Below are 18530 nucleotides of genomic sequence, written 5' to 3' on the forward strand. Positions count from 1 at the left end.
AAGTGAAATGAACTAAATCACAATTGGTTAACAATTTTATCAGTTCGGATTCCATTGCTTATTTTGCTCCCATTTTTAGCTCTCTTTCTTATTGTTATTTTTATTGGTGAATTAATAATTATATTCAAGAAATTAACATGCTTAATAATTCAAAGGTTAACAACACGCCAACACATTTAGCTCATGTAACTAAAGTGATAGTTATAAATTAATTAATCAATGGGAGATAATCTTCCACTAATCAATAATCTATTGGTGACTTTTTGGTATTTAGAAAATCCTTCATCCGATGGATTTTTCATATATTTAAGCAATTGATTAGGCAAGAAATGGTTTTAAACTTTATTTAATTCAAAGTACAATCGAGTTTAGGCGCGTCATTAGAATCATCATTACATCCAAAAGAATTGATGAATTATAAACCAAGTGTTATCTTATAAAAATATGCATAGCTAGTATGTATGTACAAGTTGCAAAAAAAGTGGTGGGAAGAATTATATTGATTCCAAAAAGTATTGGCATTATATGGTAGATAAATTAAATATTATAATTAATCTAATAGAAATAATGAAAATATAAATTATGGTACAATGTAGTTTTTTTTTTAGCTACTTTCAGTACACTATACGGTCGGATAAATAATAAGTATAAATTAAGTGATTATGGAATTTAAATTATAATTTTTTATATTATTTAATTATATAGATGATAAGTACGGCAATATGTGTGCATTGAAGTGATTAGGGTTAGGTTTGTATGGATATGGGTTAAGATGCTCAACGTGAAACTTCCAGGATCTTCACTTTCTTGGATCGCAAGACGCAATCTAAAAGAACCCATCAAAGAACAACACTGAAAACTCTACAAATTAAAAGTCAAAATTCGGAATGCAGTATGTACAACTGAAAAGTATCTAAAATCAAATAGCATATTACGCAAGTGAGTATGTATATATATAAACAATTATCTAACCCCTTGAATGGTATTGATTGTTTCAGAAAGATATGAGGACCATATACATAGGAAAGGCATCAACGCAACAGCATAGTCTGTTCAAGAATTAATATAACATAACTACTTGACTTGAAATTCTCCTTGTTAATTTCTGTTCATTGAGAAATACCAATTCAATGTTCAACACATAAGATATATACACCATTTAATTCAGCCTTTTACCATATCCAACACTAGAAATAACATAGAAACATATATACATATTATTCATGGGCAAGTCTTTTGAAATCAATGGTAAGTCTGCTTAAGCTATGAACACCACAAAAGATGGGCATGGTATGGTCCTGTCCTTATGTGTTGAGATCATTGCTGACATTCTTTTGACATTTATTCCGGCGCTTTATATATATATATATATATATATATATATATATATATATATATATATATATATATATATATATATATATATATATATATATATATATATGTGTGTATTCTTAAAAATAATTACATAATATATGAGCTAGGCTTAAATTTCGAGATAATACAAATTCTTTTGTACATATTAATTAGACTTAAAATATTAATAAGATGTATATAATATTTTATTAAAAAATTCTAACTAATATAAAATGATGAATATTTTATCCGATGCTTGCCCAAAAGAGGAGCCAAGAAATTTAATGAATATAATTATAGAGACCGTTCAATTTACAAGATGATGTTTTAAAGTTGATTTTGTCCTAATGGAATCAAAGAACTTAAGGTGCCATTTTAATTTTACAACTAAACTAGCATTAAGAGCTAATAATATTGTGATCCTAATTGGTAAATATGAAATTAAATGGTAAAATCATCAATCATATATACTATTATTGTCCTAAAGGAAAGAAGAAAAAAAATTCTCCATGAGAATTTGATTATTCGCCTGCCTTTTAGGTTATGTTCAAAAGTTTGCCGAGGTGGGAATGTGGTCCAAGTGTTGAGTTGAGACCGTTCACATGTATGTATAGAGACCGGTTGAAATATTTCCAACCACAACAACAACTGACCCTCATCTCGAACAGAGGTCCAAATCGAAACTGGATTATTGGTTACTATTATATTTATCGGATTCATTTTTTGTTTTAATTCTGTCTGACTTCAGATTACTTTTGCACGTAAATATATAAATAAATAATATGAAAATTTCAAGTAATAATCTCTAGTGGGTAGGTTCTTTTTATGATAAAAGGTTGAAAATAGAACTAGACGAATAATATTGTCTCATTTTTTGGCTTGCCTTTAAGAAAAGAAAATTTAATAAGGATTATTTTTTGGCAATACAGTACAATTCATTTATTTTTATTTTTGTTTTAATTCTTGTACACATAATATGGTATATAGCATTTTTATAATTTTAAAAAAAATATTATATATTATATTAGATGGATAGAAATTGAAACAAAAATAGGTGAAATATATTATTATTATTTGATATAAATTCAATAGAATTTGAATAAAAAGTGAAACTCTTATTTTGGTTTGATTTATGGCCATTTTGTGTAGGGTTTCGATTCTAAACCAACCTATAGTTAGAGTTAACCCATAATGAAAATAATATTTTATTTTATTTTCTCTCAAGATTTTCAACCTGGCTTGCCTAATGTAAGAATTCATACAATAGATCTTCTCTTATGATAATTTTCAAACCTAAGCTAAAAGCCTAATAAAGCATCATTACATGTCTCGTATCACCTTTCTGGTTCTCCTCTCCACCGCCCAAAACCTTTTTCCTTTTCCGCTTTTTCATTCGAAGTTATGTAAACGTGACTAAATTTCCAAAAAGTGAATCTTTCCCCTTTTCAAAAAAAAAAAAAAAAAAGAGTGGTATTTATCCAAGCATATACTTATTATGCAGATCATAAATGCTTATTATTAAATAATGTTTTGTCACAATTTAATTTTAAATAGATTTCTCTTTTTTTTTGAGTTTAATGCATTGTTAAATTTTAAAATGCCTATTCTTTTCTAGCATTTGCTTTATTGTTAATATAAAATTAAAACGACAAAGTATTTAAGCGAAAAAAATAAAAATATTTACCTTTTAAATCTAACTTAAATTCATCATCTCCATTAAATGAATTTAGTTTTTATAGTAAATTTAAAAAATAATTATTTTTTATTAAAATAATCCACAGCTATTCAATTTTATTTTGAGCTATCTACCCACTTTAATACGTGTGTGTGTGTGTATATATATATATATATAAATATTTGCCTTCTCCCTTGCAGTAGTAATTGTTTTTGGTAATAACTAATACGTCTTTCTTGCTAAGGTTGACTATTAGGATAGTTGGATGAGCCTTTGTAATTATAATTACTGCTAAAGTTAAAAGTATGCAATATTTAATGTTTGTAGGATTTAACTACTTTAAATATGTACAACCCACTTATTAAAATAGTCAACAATGCACAGATGAAGTATTTTATATTTTAACCATTGAATTATTCACTTATTCAAAGAAAACTATTGAATTATTCACATAGTTTCCTTAAGTGTTTATATATGAGATTACAAAATTATAATTTTTGAAGATCAATTAATCTAAAAAAAAAAAAAGAAGAAGAAGAAATCTTCCCATTTATTTGGTCAAGAGGCTGGATCGGATTGTCTTTCATGCCAACTAGCTTGTACTTGAGAGTCACTTGATTTTATTTAATGACTGTAATAAAATGAACCGATAGTACTTATAATGTCTCAGTAAGAAGGTAGTTACGAGAATCAATCAAAGAAATTACATTTCACACCTTGTCCTCTTATATTCCTACATCAATATCATATTATTATTTGTCAAAAGAAAAGAAAATGTACAGTTAAGAAACATAAATTATAAAATTTTCCGTCCAATTCAGTACAAAAAGTCAATGTCAGATTTTGAAGGGCTCTACTCAATCGACTAACAAATCTCATCAAAATATTCAAAATTTAAAAAGAAAGAAAAAACTATTTAACTGCTCTCTACATATTATACTCAGTTAGATAGGTAATATATTTTAGATATTTTATATTTAAATAAAATTTTATAATTATTTTATATAATAACATTACTAGTAGTCAAGAAATATACATATGATAATTCTAGGAAATATAAAGGGCAAAGTCGTCCTTTTGACTCCGATTATATCTATTAAAATTTATAGAAGAAAGCGACAACTACAGCGTTTTCACAACTCCTTAGCAGACTTTTATGAAGCCACTTTATTAATTAAAACGAATAAAAAAACAAATGTTTAAACAAAATAAAAATAAAAACACTTGACCACGAAAAGAAAATCTAAAAAAATAAAACAGGAAAAAGAAACACGATTTCTGTTTTTATTTTTATTTTTTTTTTGGAAAAAAACACGATTTCTGTTATTACACGCGGCTATCATACACGGAAGTCCTCCTTTTTCCATTCATAACCTTCAAACCCATATTCTTCAATTTTACATTTACTAACAACATAAGGTGAATGAAGGGCATTTTGGGAATGCCACTCCTATATATACCCCTCCTTGATCTGTTCTTAAATCACCTGGTTTCAGCTGGCAGCTGCTTAACATTTTGGGTACTTTTAAACTCTTCCTCTCATTGACCTTTCTCTCTAACTTTTCTTCATTCTTGATAATATAAAAATCCATGCAGATCGGTGCAACTCTTCCGGCACAGAATCTCCACCTTCTTCAGGCAAGAATTGGCAGTTTTAGATGCCAAAGATCTCCATTGAATCCACTAACAAAATCAACAGCTTCTTGTTCTTCTGTCGCCACTCATCATCAATCTTTGAAGTCTGTTACTTCAACTGAATCAACCAAGAAACACCTTTCCAATCTTGAAAAGCTTCTTCAGAAACAACCCCCGGAGATTACACGCCAACCTGACCCACCTCAACAAGTTGATAAACTTGCTAATAACAATAATGGGTCATTAGCTAATAGAGGTAAGAATTTACTCGAAGGATTAAACTTGGCTAGAATTTGGCCTGAAATGAAAGCAGCTGAAGAAATGTCACCGAGACATTTGAACCGTCTCCAACGCTTGTTATCCATGACGGAGCAGTATTCTCCGAGAAATCATCTCGGCTCCCGGTGGCGGGAGTATCATGGAAGTAATAATTGGGAAGGGCTTCTCGATCCTCTTGATGAGAATCTCCGGCGAGAGGTTGTGAGATATGGGGAGTATGTACAAGCAGCTTACCATTCTTTCAATTCCAACCCTGCCATGTCAACTCAGGAACCTCCCTTGCCTCGGCATGTGGCGTTGCCTGACAGGTCATATAAGGTAACAAAAAGCCTTTACGCCACCACCTCCGTAGGACTGCCTAAGTGGGTCGATGATGTAGCGTCGGATCTCGGGTGGATGACCCAAAGGTCTAGTTGGGTCGGGTATGTAGCGGTCTGTGATGATAAAAGGGAAATCCAACGAATGGGAAGGAGAGATATCGTTATCGCGTTACGTGGGACTGCCACTTGTCTGGAGTGGGCTGAGAATATGAGAGCCCATTTAGTTGGCATGCCCGGAGACCATGAGCAGACTCAGGGGCAACCAAAGGTGGAATGTGGGTTTTTAAGCTTGTATAAAACTAGAGGAGCGCATGTGGCAAGCCTGGCAGAATCAGCAGTAGAAGAGATCAAAAGATTAATGGAAGTGTACAAAGGGGAGGCACTAAGCATTACAATAACAGGGCACAGTTTAGGTGCAGCACTAGCGCTGTTAGTAGGAGATGATTTAAGCACAATAGCCTCTGAGATGCCACCAATTGCAGTTTTTTCGTTTGGTGGGCCTAAAGTTGGAAACAGAGGCTTCGCAAACCAAATCAATGCCAAAAACGTGAAAGTATTAAGGATTGTGAACAGTCAAGATGTTATCACAAGAGTCCCATGTCTGCCTGTGGTGGAAGATCTTCACGAAGACATGCCATTGGCCTACTCGCATGTGGGGGTGGAGCTACGCATCGACTCCAAGATGTCTCCATATCTGAAGCCGAACGCTGACGTGGCATGCTGCCATGACCTGGAGGCGTATCTTCATTTGGTGGATGGGTTCATGGCCTCAAATTGCCCATTTAGAGCAAATGCGAAGAGAAGTTTAGTGAAGTTGGTAAACGATCAAAGATCTAATGTAAAGAAATTGTATACAAGTAAGGCTCATGCCTTGAGTTTGAATCTTGAAAGGCAGGGATTCTCCACTTCTGGTTGCCTGCCTAGTCCCTCTCAATAAAATTTCTTTCTTTCCAAACAAAGATATTATCTTCTCTTTATTTCGATAGTCTTTTTTTTTTTAATAAAAATTCTATAACAAGAACAAAAAAAAAAGAGTCAAATGTCAATATACAAAAAAAGTCAAATATTATATATATATATATATCATTTTACATGTCCTATGAGATTATAACTTCAACTAATTTCATTTTACCTCTTCAATTCTTATATCTGTGATTTTTTTTATCACATGAATACTTATCTACTGATGTGTGATACGACGTAAAAATTATATAGATTTCAATAAATTATATATTGAGAATTAGTCGGTCCTATATTTTTCTCATAATTTTATGAAATATATCTTTTTATTTATATAATGTTATTCTCAATATCTCAATAATGTGTTAAAATATATTTTTGTCTAAAAAAATAATAACTTATAAAAATATAGTGTATAAAAGTTACGAGACATTTAAAAAATGGGTGTAAATAAATTTTTAAAAAATTTTCTCATTGCAATCAAAGAATATTTAGAAAAACTATAATTACAAATTAATAGGATAACTGAAAGCTAGAATTAGCGGAGACTTATATATTACATAATGTGAATAATTGTTTATGTGATAAATTAAAAGAAAAGAAGAAGAAGAAGAAGAAGAAGAAGAAGAAGCAGCGAATTTATGTGTTTAAATGGTAAAAAAGTAGAGTTAAAGATATCAACTGGCAAAACATGTAAAAATTCAGGGTGCCGCATCTGTTTTAGGTCACAAAATTGAAGTTATATGGCAAATATTTTAGCAATTCTGAGGTAATATATATTTAAAAAATTACACCATTTATGGTATTTTTTAAAAAGATACCTTTTTCTACTCTAGGTCTTAATATTTTATAATTATACATGTAAGTTATTTTGTTTTTTCTATTTTTATTTATTTTGGTTTCTTTTATATGGTTTTTACCTCTTTCTCTTCTTTTAAAATTTTTTTCTTCAATTATTCATGATAGATCATAAATAGTTATATTTATTGTGTTTAATTCTCTTATATTTTAATTGGATAATGTACTTAATTGTAAAAATTGTGTTTGTTCTGATCTAGGTGGTGAAATGTCAAGAATTGAGTAGAATTCAGCCTAAATGCATATCTTAAAGCATCACTTGTCAAAAACCAAGTATTTTGAAGGAAGAGTGAAATTTTTTGTAGAAGGTCATTTTCAATAAGGCGTAATCACACCTTACAATTTATGAGCTGTTGGAATATGTAGAAGAGAATTTCGAATTTTTTTAGTTAAATTCGTGCTGAACCCACTTTTATATTATTTTCTTTATTTTGGAAGTGCTGGATAAGAAAAACTGACTCCCATATTATTTAGATTTTTTTTTTTGTTTAGATTACCCTTTATCTTATCATTCCTTATAGGATTAAGATTATATATAAAGTTTATTTCTTTTTAGATAAGGATTATCTTATTAGAGTTTAGGTTTGACGATGCTAGTTCTACAAAGAAAAAAACGACTGAGAGTTTTGATTTTATTTATTATTTTTCTTCTTCTATTCCCTACAACTCTTGTAAATTCTTACTCCACCATGTGTGGCTAAACTTTTAGCTTTTAATTCAAGAGTGAATAAATTTCAGTTGTGATTTTGTGAGGTTTTGTGCTTAACAAAAATTTTCTTTAATTGAAGTATTTTTTTATTATTTATGAATTTTTGATATTGATTGAACTCACGACTCAATTTAATATTGATTTTTCTATTGCTAACCTTGAGTTTGTGATCCGTAATTGTCATGAACAATTGACACAAGTAGCAAGGAGCTGGCTCATGTGTGTATGTGATTGCGGCCTTTTCGAATTACATAACTTGCATGATAGGCTCTAGGGAAATAAAGGAACAATATTAATTCAATTGCAGCTATCTCGATTAATTAATATTAGTTTAGTCATTCTCATTATTCTTAATGCTATCATTGAGTTGGTATGAAATGCTATCGTGCGCATTTTGACTAATGGTAAGTTTTGATTTGAATGTTGAGTTTGAGTCGATTAAATAAGGAGAATTTACACTTTTTACGTCTTTTCCGAATAAGTAGACTAAGTACTTGAATAAAAAAATTGATATTTAAGTCTATAATCAGAATTACAATTGGATGGAATTTATACTCTTGAATTGGAAGTTTGGTAAGATTAATTTTTATTTAATTTAATATTCAGTTTTTATTATTTTTTTGTTTGTTTATAATTTTGGTTCAAACATTCAAAATCTTCTATTTTTATTATTTAACTTTGAAAAGCTATTCATATTGGTTCCCTTGGAATTTGACCTGGTTTTACTATTTCTACATGTTAGTTTAGAAAAATCACTAATTTATTTTGAAGAGCTTCGCCAACCCATTCAATTCTTCTCATTTTCATCTCTTTTTTCCTTTCTTTATTCATTTCTTCAATTTCCACTCTTAAACATCTCTCTTCATATATTTACACTTGTGCTTACCTAATAAGTGAGGTAGGAGGAAAAGATCGAAAAAGGAAGGAAAAGAAAGCATAGGAGGAGGAGAAACAAATACAAAAAATATTTCTTTACATCATCTGTAAATTTATCTTTTCCACTTCGTTACCTACTAATTTCTCTTCATCATCTATAGTTCAGTACTTATTGAACTAGTGCAGGCTTTCTTTAGAATCTGTAATTTCAGTCTCTCGAAAGTTACAACTTGATGAAATGAACCAACATCTCTTGAAATCTAATAATTTTTAGGATACCCAGTTGATTAAATTGATTGAAAAGCCACAGTCGAACTAGCTTTGCAAGAAAAGATGCAATTCTTGCCGGTGAGATTTTTTGAGAAAGATGACTGATTGTCCTTCAACAACTGAAATCCTTTTTTTTTTTTTTTTTTGTTACTGGTTACACATTCATTTGGCTAGTTGTTATACCTCTTACTCAATGGTACTTGATGAAATACAAATTTATATATCCCATTAATATATCCAGAAAACTTAAATAAAGATAAGGATGCTTAGCTTCTGGATATTAGGGACAAGAAGAGCGTGAAGACTTTGAGGTCTCCTAATTTAGAGATTTTGGATAAGAGTGTGGTTCAAGTTATATTCTCTGAAGATGATTAAGATGGATTGTAAAGAATGTGTTTGAGAAGTTTCCAGATCTAGACTCCATTGTTCCATTCCTCTATTAAAAGCCTTGCTGCTACTTGATAGGTTTTATTTCACTTTGTCAAGAGGGAGATTGGGAAGCTAGCACTTGCACTAGTAGTGGCTTGCATTAGTATTCGTTATGCCAATTGTTTATAGCACTTCTGAAGAAAATGTTCACTAGCTTCATCAGCACTCTCATGCTAAGGGTAAGCTCTTTTAAGCTTAAAAAAGAGAGTAAAATTTTCAAAAAATTTATAGGCAACGTTTGCTTATGGCCGCTTATCTTAATTAACTGCAATTTCTTTTTTCATGTTGTGACTCTCTATGTATTACGAACAGAAACTAGATCATAATCTCTTTTTATTTTTAATGCATTTGTAATTTCCTGATGATGCATGTGTTTGTAATACAAGAGTTTACCCACTGCTCTCTTTGTCCTCTCTAATTGGGGTGGATATTATCACATTTTTACTTGGTACTGATATGACCACTGATGATGCGTGTGTTCATTTTGAAACTTGAGCAATTTTTACTTTGTGTTGAAGTTCTGTAGTAAAATAATTTCATTTTTTTATTATTTTGATTGTCTTGTTTCTTGTTTATTTTAATTTTCTTTGGTTTGATGCATCCATAATCTCTCTAATATTAGTAAAATACAATAATATTAAAAAAACCTCACATCTTATTTGATTTTATAATAAGTAACAAAGCGGGAGCGCTTGTTACTTTAGTCGGTATTAAATATAATAATTACATATCTAATATACGAAATATATATTAAATATAATAACTAGATATCAACATATGTGATATAAATATCAAAAGTATGAAATAAATACTAAAAAATAGTTTTATATACCAAATATATATTAAATATATACGAAACATATACTAAAAATAGTTTTAGATATTAATTATTAGTTATGTATATCAAATGTTTCAGATACTAGTTGTATATTAAGCACATCAAATAACTAAGTGTATACTAAATATGTATTAACTAAATACTAAAATTTATAAAATAGATATCCAAAGTACCAGTTAAGTATCAATAATTAGTTTCAGATGCTAAATGTATACTAAATATATATGAAACAAATAAAAAAGAAAAGAATTTCGAATATCTATTTTGAATATTAGATATGTATACTAAATATTATCGAACGGATAACTAAATATATACTAAACATATACCAAACAACTAAGTAGCAAAAAAAGTATATACTAAATTACTAATAATACATACTTTTAATTTTTTTAGGATATTTATGAAAGAATCCCAATATATTACTGTCTTCCTAGTAAGGTAAAAATTAGTGCAAAAATTTTCAATATTACTACTGTTTGATTCTATCTTGTCTTTAATCCGTATATACATAAAATTCATTCATTTCATGGAAGAAAATAAAAGGCACTAACATGAGAGGGATACATTGTAAGAAACCACTACTGCAAAAACAAATCAAATGCATGTGACCCACATCCTTTACTTGTTCCTTATTTCATTTATATCCAAAAACATCAATCTCCATTGTTCTTTATTAGGGAGGGAGTTGAGTAGCTAGCTTTCCTCTTAGAGCCATGCCAATTGGCAAGTACCCTTTGAAGTTCAATCAACATATAAATTTTATGATGTGCTTCAGGAAATTTTTCAATCTATCTTTGAGTTGGGTATATAAATACCCTAGAGTACTGCCCGATTTTGAATGAGAAAATTGGACGTATGAATGCTTCTTTAATTAATTCTACAAAATTTGACATGAATTGAGGTGGTCAGCTGAAGCTTACACGAGTCTTGGAAATGATTGAGAAATTCATGAATGGTTAAGATCACATCACATACAACAGACTCATTTCATATATCTTGACTCTATGCTATCCCTATCGCAAGAATTCCAATAAAATCAAACTTAACAACACACCAGACTTAACTGACTAGCTATCTCTATTAAATTTTAATACATTTTTCCTTGAGTTGGACATTTTCCATGCGCATCTCCTTATGTCGATGCCTCCAAAATGTATTATTGGACTCTGAAATCTTCAGTAATCTCTGGGAATTGGTTGCGCCATTGATTACAACAAGATACTGCTACATGGGGAATATAGTTATGCCGCAAATGAGCCATCCGCTTGGTTCCGATTTGAAACTCAATACTATAAAATTTATTTAATTAATCATACTTCATTACCAAATGACATGAGCTCGAATTATGAAAAGCTTGACTCATTAGCTGGCTCATTGACTCTATAAATTAAGATATTAATAATTTAGCATTTAAATATATAATTTATACATTACACCTCGAACTTATTCACTCATAAAGAGTAATTATTTAAATTTATTTAGTAAAATATAACTGTAGATTTTTATTAAATATCGTAATTATAATAAATATTTTTTTAATACATCAGTAAATAGTTTAATTTTTAATTTATAGCCATTTAACTCATTTAAATTTAATTAATCTCGATTAGAGTTGTAAAATATGAAAAATTTAGTGAGTTAGTTCGATAATAAACAATTCAAATTTAAATTGAATACAAAACTCCACTGAACCCAATTTAGTTCAACCCCTACATCTCATAGATTACAAATGAGAATATAGGTTGTTGATATAGATCTATAGTCATGCTGTTGTGAACATGAAGACTTATTTTAATTTTTAAGATTACATTAATAACTAAATTACCAATCCTATCAAATGGAAGGCCGCTCCATGTTGGACAAGTACAAAAGGGAAATCAAATAAAAATAAGGTAATTACAATTAACAAAGGAAATCACATTTTAATAATAAGAATTTATATTTATAATATCTTCCGCCACTTGCATCATATATACTATACTTTCCTAGTTAGTCAATTCCATGCTCGTGGATTTGATTCCCTCAATGGCCACCTTGGATGTGAAGCTTTTCTTTCATTTTCTTATGTTTGTTTCTTGGGAAAATGATAAATTTTGTTTTAGGATCTAAAAGATAAGGAAAAATTGGAAATGGGTAGAGTAGGAAAATAGATGATTTGTGGGTCTGTGTGTATAAAATAGAGCCGCACTTCCACATAATTTTTGTCCATATTTCTTGTGTTCTGATGTTTATTGGAAAGATATGGGTTTGGCTCTATTGATTTTTAATTCTTGTATTGTTTTTTATGTTTTAAAGGATTTATTAGTTGGAACATTTTGTTTTCTTAGTAGAAATTCAGTAAAGGTAGAGCTCAAAGTTTTGAGTGTTGTTAACGTAATCATTTTGAATATTTTTCTAATGATGTTTGGTTGACATAAAAATGGAGAAAAAGACTATATATTAATTTATTATTGTGTTTTTATTAAGATTGATGTAGTGGCAATTAATTACAATTTTGACAATTTATTGAGGATAAATTAAAAAAGAAAAGTAAAAGTTAACTTATGACATCCTATAATGGATCATTTAGCAGGTACGTAGAAACAGAAGTATGACGAGACTTGCAATAGTATATTAATAACAGACATGCCTTTGAACACCAAACTATTAACAACTCTTGCCAAGTTCTGTTTTGGAGGTTATGGTTGCCAAATTCTGTTAGTGTAGGTATCGGATCCAATTTATTGGCTTTTAAGGCTTTTATACCTTATTGGACTTAAGCCCATTCAATACTAACGAGCAAGAGTAGGACCTATCTTTCCATATATATTGGACTTACTCTAATATATATGAATACTGTGAAAAAAATTTGATTTTATAAAAAATAATATTATATTAAAAATTCTAAATTTGATTTCATCCAACTATTTCATTTCATTTAGAAAAATATATATATTCTTTTACAAAGAATTATAGTAACTTTTTATAAGTTTTAAGAATTATATAATTAGCTTCAAACTTTAATATTTCAAATGAAACCTCGAAATATCCATCTTAATTATATTAAATTTTATTTTGAAAAAATTTATTTGCTATATATATATTACTATTCATTAAATATTTCATAGCATTTAATACAACAAAATAAAATAGGATAAATTAATCTCTTAATAAGAGTGATAAGAAAAGCAAAGAAATGAAAAAAGAAAAACTAATTTGAAACTGAAAAATTAAATCAACAAAATAAGTCAATTGAATCGGCGATTTTAATTTTGATTATATATATATATATATATATAATCCAAGTTAATGTAATTAAAATAATATCGAACTTATACTATACATAGATAAAAAATACTAACATCAAACAATTTTCAAGGTATGAGATTTTTACTAAATTTTATTCATTTAAATATATAAATCTAAATAATAATACCTATTTCTTACCATCACAATAGACATTAAGAAGAAAACACGATGTATGTATATTTTTATATAACATGCATTCTCATAATGAAGTTTAATAGCTTTCTAAATCTCATAGTTACCAGTATATAGTATACTCTGAATATATTATGAATATATAACTTACATCAATTTTATTTTAAGTATAAAAAAAGTATTATTAAAATATATTATAAGTATACCTTTTAATATAATTTAAACATGTTCAACTTATACTTAAACTTGGTTATATCCAAAGAAAAATTTTGATTCTCTTCACATATATATTTTTCTTTTCCAAACTATTAAAAAAGATAAATATAAAAAAAGGCTTGTACTATAAAACTAATGTACATTCTCTTAAAAGGTCTTAATTATACAAAAGATAATATTAGATAAAAACTAAATAATTTTTTAAAATAAAATTAGGATCATTGTCTGATTAGGAAACTATTTATTAGTTAATATAATATCAAAATATAATTACTATATTATTTTTTAGAATTTAAAGTCAATGTTTAATTAGGAATGTTAATAAATCAATAAACTAATAAAAAATGATAAAATTACAAATAAACTTGAATGATATGTGTCAAAAGTAAGTACACATGTTAAAATAAAAATCTCATGTACCAAAAATTAAACATACATATCAAAAAAACTTAAATTTTAGAAATTAATATATATATAGATATATAGGTACGTTTTCAAATAATAAATTAATATTGATTTATTAAACAAAATAGTAAAATAACAAACGGTAAATAAGAAAAATTTAAAAGTGGAAAATACACATGAATTTAATATTTCATAATTTCTTTTAGTTACAAAAGAATTATGATTTACAAAAATAAGGTTGATTTTATATAAATCAACAGTTTGATGAAAAATTAATAAAGCTAATGTGAAAAAGAATAAGATTTTTCATTATCATGAAACGAATCAAATTTTCCGAAAAATACAATTTCACATAATTCTTCTTAGTTGCCAAAGGATTATGTTTTCTGAAATTGTGGTTATATTTTACGTATATCAATAATTGTATGGAAAAAATTTTGATTGAATGTCAAAAATAATTTAAACATGAAAAGAATTTATATTTCATCACAAATGATAATCTTTTTATGCCTTTTTCTATATGTTAATATTATATTTGGTTGAAATCTATAAAAAAAAATTATTTCATTTGATATAAAAAAGACATGAGTAAAAAAATAAAATAATAAGATTAAAAGAGATATTTTATTTTATGAAAAGTATTGACTTACTAATATAGAATTTATTTAAAAATTCTACCTATTTTTTTAAAATTTAATTTAGCTATATCATATTTTATACCAATTTCATTATGTAGAATACTAAATTAATTTTAATTATATTTAAAATATATAAATTTTAAAATTAGAAATAAATTTTATAGATTTCAATCAAACACTATAACATTTTTTTTATAATTTCTTTAGTTGCAAAAAGTATTATAATTTTATAAGAATATGAGGAATCTTCAGTAAAGCAATAATTTACAAAGAATTTACTCAATTAATAAAAAAGAACAAAATCTTTTGTAATTATAAAAGAAGTGGCTATCTTAACAAAATATTAATAATAAATTTTGTTTCATAAAATCTTAATAATAATATTACTGATTATTTTAATATTTCTCATTTCACCTACTAATATATAATTACAGGTGAAATTGATCATAATTTAATATTCTTGGTGACTTGTCACTTTTATATTGGTCTTAAAAGACAGTATTTACTTTGTTTCTAAACAAAGTAACATAAAAGTGCCCTTGTTGCTGATGCTGGAAAGAAACCACATCGAAGAAACGACGGGGTTTGGGGCCTATTTTATTTACTTATTTATAAACTCAAACCCAAGAAAAGTATTAATTTATTTACTATTTTTTAAAAAATTTAAAAAATTTAAGAAAATACATTCATTTTTCAATCTCAATGCTAAATGAGACATAATACAGTTTTTAAATTAATATTTTAATAATTAAAAATTTATAACATTTTAATAAAACTGGTATTACTTGTCAAATATACAAATTATTATTTTAAAAATTATAATATACTTTTTTAATGAAGTATTATATAATATAATATTTATTAAATATATTTAACTATTTTATGAATATCTTTTAATATATAATAGATTTTATTCATATATTATTATAAATTTTATAAATTTATTAAATAATTAGACTTAGAATAAGTTTATATAAAATTATAAAATATTTAAATTTTTCTTTGCTTTCATTTATGATTCATTAGCCACATTTAGTTTTATGTGTTTATTTTATTTAATTATATTTTTTAGAGTTATTTTTATCAAAAATAATTGTTTAATTAAATAATTATTTTTATATATTTTCTTGAAATAATTTAATTATATTAATTTAATAATTATTCAATATTTTAGTTTTAATATAATCTTAAATTTTATAATATGATATTTCTAATAGTAATATTATTATAATGAAATAAAATATAATTTTTATTTCTTAAATAAAAAATAAGAACAAATATAAGAAGAGATGAATTTTAAATTTTCATGATAAAATGAGTAAAATATTAAAAAAATTTAATAAATAATTAGTTTAGTATATAAAATTATATTGACCACATAAAGTAATTCACTTTCAATAATTTTATTGGATAATGAGTGTGATTTAAAATGTCAAGAAGAAAAATACATGAATGTGATCTAAATTGTTTTATAAGGGAAATATTTAAGTGAAAGGCACTTAAATATTTTTAGGGTTTGTTCTTTTTGTAGAAATTAAATTTTGAAGAATTTAAAATGTTGACGCTCATAATTTTCAAATTTTATAATTTCTAAGAATTTAAAGTTAATGTTCTTAATAGGTGAATTTAAAAATTCTATCTTTCATATTTAAAATTTTATTGTTCTTTTTATATTAGAAATTAAAGTAATATTTACAAATTTTATGGCTAAGAAATTTTTATAGTTATCTTTTTCTATGTCTAAATTTATTTTTTCCAAATTTAAATTCTTATAAAGTTAAATTTCAACTTTTCATTGTCTAAAATATAATAAAATTTTGTGAATTTCTTACAATTCTAAATTTTATAATTATTTTTCCAATAAAAGAGACAAAAAGGAGTCACCATTCATATCAATCTTCAGTTCATCTCAGATTTTCGTTGCATTAACTTTTAATTGGAGATTTGTACTATTCTTGCATTTAATATGTCCCATTGGTAATTTCCCTAATAATAAAATTATAAAACTATAAACTTTTTAACTACTTAAAATATATACTGATATTATATACAAATACTATTTAAATAGATATTTTATAAATTAATAAAATATTATTATTTAAACAATAATATTTTAACACTAAAATTTTAAAATTAAAATAATAATTTTAGATGCTTAACTAATAGTTTTTAGTAATAAGATGACTCAATAACTATAATATTAACTCAATTCTTTTTTATTATCGTCGATTTTATTAATAAATTTATAAAATAATTTTACTGAAAGTTAAAATAGAAATCAATATTAAAATATGATACTGAAATTAAATTTTTAGAAACTATATATTATATTTGATAAGGATAGAGTCAATTAAATCTAAAATAAAATACCTATAAGTTATTCATTTAGGCCTCATCCGTATCGAAGCCTTTCATATCTACAAATTTTGTCAAAATTAATAAATTGTAAGATCCTATAATTTTATAATCTTTTTATTTTTATAAATTTATTCATATTCTCTCAAGTATTGTTTTTGAAAACTATTCTCTTTATGTGTTATGTACAATAAAACAATAGATTTTAAGAATATTTATGAAATCAATAAAAAGTTGAAACAATTTTTTATTAATTAAAATAAGAGATTAAAAAATTCACCTCGTATACTGGTTATTGGACTTATTTTGAAAATTCTAATTTTTAATTTATTAATTTTATTATCAAATGTTAGAATTAGGCTCTAAAATTTTAGCTTCATCGTATGCCTCTCAATGAGCCGCCTTTATAGATTTTAAATAAATAATGCAAAATCCAAAAGACAAAGTATGCATAATTGTCATTCAGTATGTGTATACTTAGTTTAATTTGTATTATGTTATTATTTTCAACTAAGTAAAAAAAAGTTTTTTTTTTTCTTTTATTTAAAAATAAATTGACTTTTTTTTGAGAGATTAAAAAGATACAAGACTTGTTTTAGTTCAATTAGATAATTTCATAGCATTCAATTTATATATTAAATGTAACACATCGTTCTGTTAGAAAATTAATAATATTTATGAGACATATGATGACTCATTTTAAGGAGTGCCATTCAAAATGAACTATGAGTGAATGATAAATTGATACCCATTGAATGTTGACATAGTAAAGTTATATGAAATATCAAATATCATGGATTAAAGGTGAATTAATCATGATATGTCAAAAATCATTGATCAATAATGAATTAATCATGGTATATCAAAGATCATTGATTAATTATAATTAATTATGAAATATCAAAGATATCTAGATATGTCAAAAGTCATTTCTCTACTTGGCATCGTATTTTTCTTACTTTTGTGTCCAATTTTATTACTTTGTTCTCCCAATATTTGTATATTATTGTCTTTATAATATTGGTAATTGCTATTTATTTTTGAATTTTAGTTCTAGCATTTGTTTGTATTTTATATATTATTACTAACATGTTCTACATTAATAAAGTGATTATTGGTTTGATGTGATTATAAAAGTTTAAATGAGTTATTACTAACACATAAGAGTTGACTTTAGGGCTACCGACTGTAATTATTCAATTAGTAATTCATATAGGCTCGAACTCGGGCTATTATATTAAATAATTCCAAACTATATCACAAAGATTTGGCATATAATGATATAAAT

At 26.2% G+C, this 18530-nt stretch overlaps 1 protein-coding gene across 1 annotated transcript; it reads left to right on the forward strand.

Annotated features, from left to right (window-relative positions):
- Window positions 1-4488: 4488 nt before the first annotated feature.
- Window positions 4489-6224, forward strand: LOC8277471 (phospholipase A1-Ibeta2, chloroplastic). Its single transcript, XM_002532303.4, has one exon. The coding sequence runs from the start codon at window positions 4622-4624 to the stop codon at window positions 6200-6202; it is 1581 nt and encodes a 526-aa protein (XP_002532349.2). The 5' UTR covers window positions 4489-4621; the 3' UTR covers window positions 6203-6224.
- The last annotated feature ends 12306 nt before the right edge of the window (window positions 6225-18530 follow it).

The sequence above is a fragment of the Ricinus communis genome, chromosome 5, assembly GCF_019578655.1.
Source record: "Ricinus communis isolate WT05 ecotype wild-type chromosome 5, ASM1957865v1, whole genome shotgun sequence".
Taxonomy (NCBI): Eukaryota; Viridiplantae; Streptophyta; class Magnoliopsida; order Malpighiales; family Euphorbiaceae; genus Ricinus; species Ricinus communis.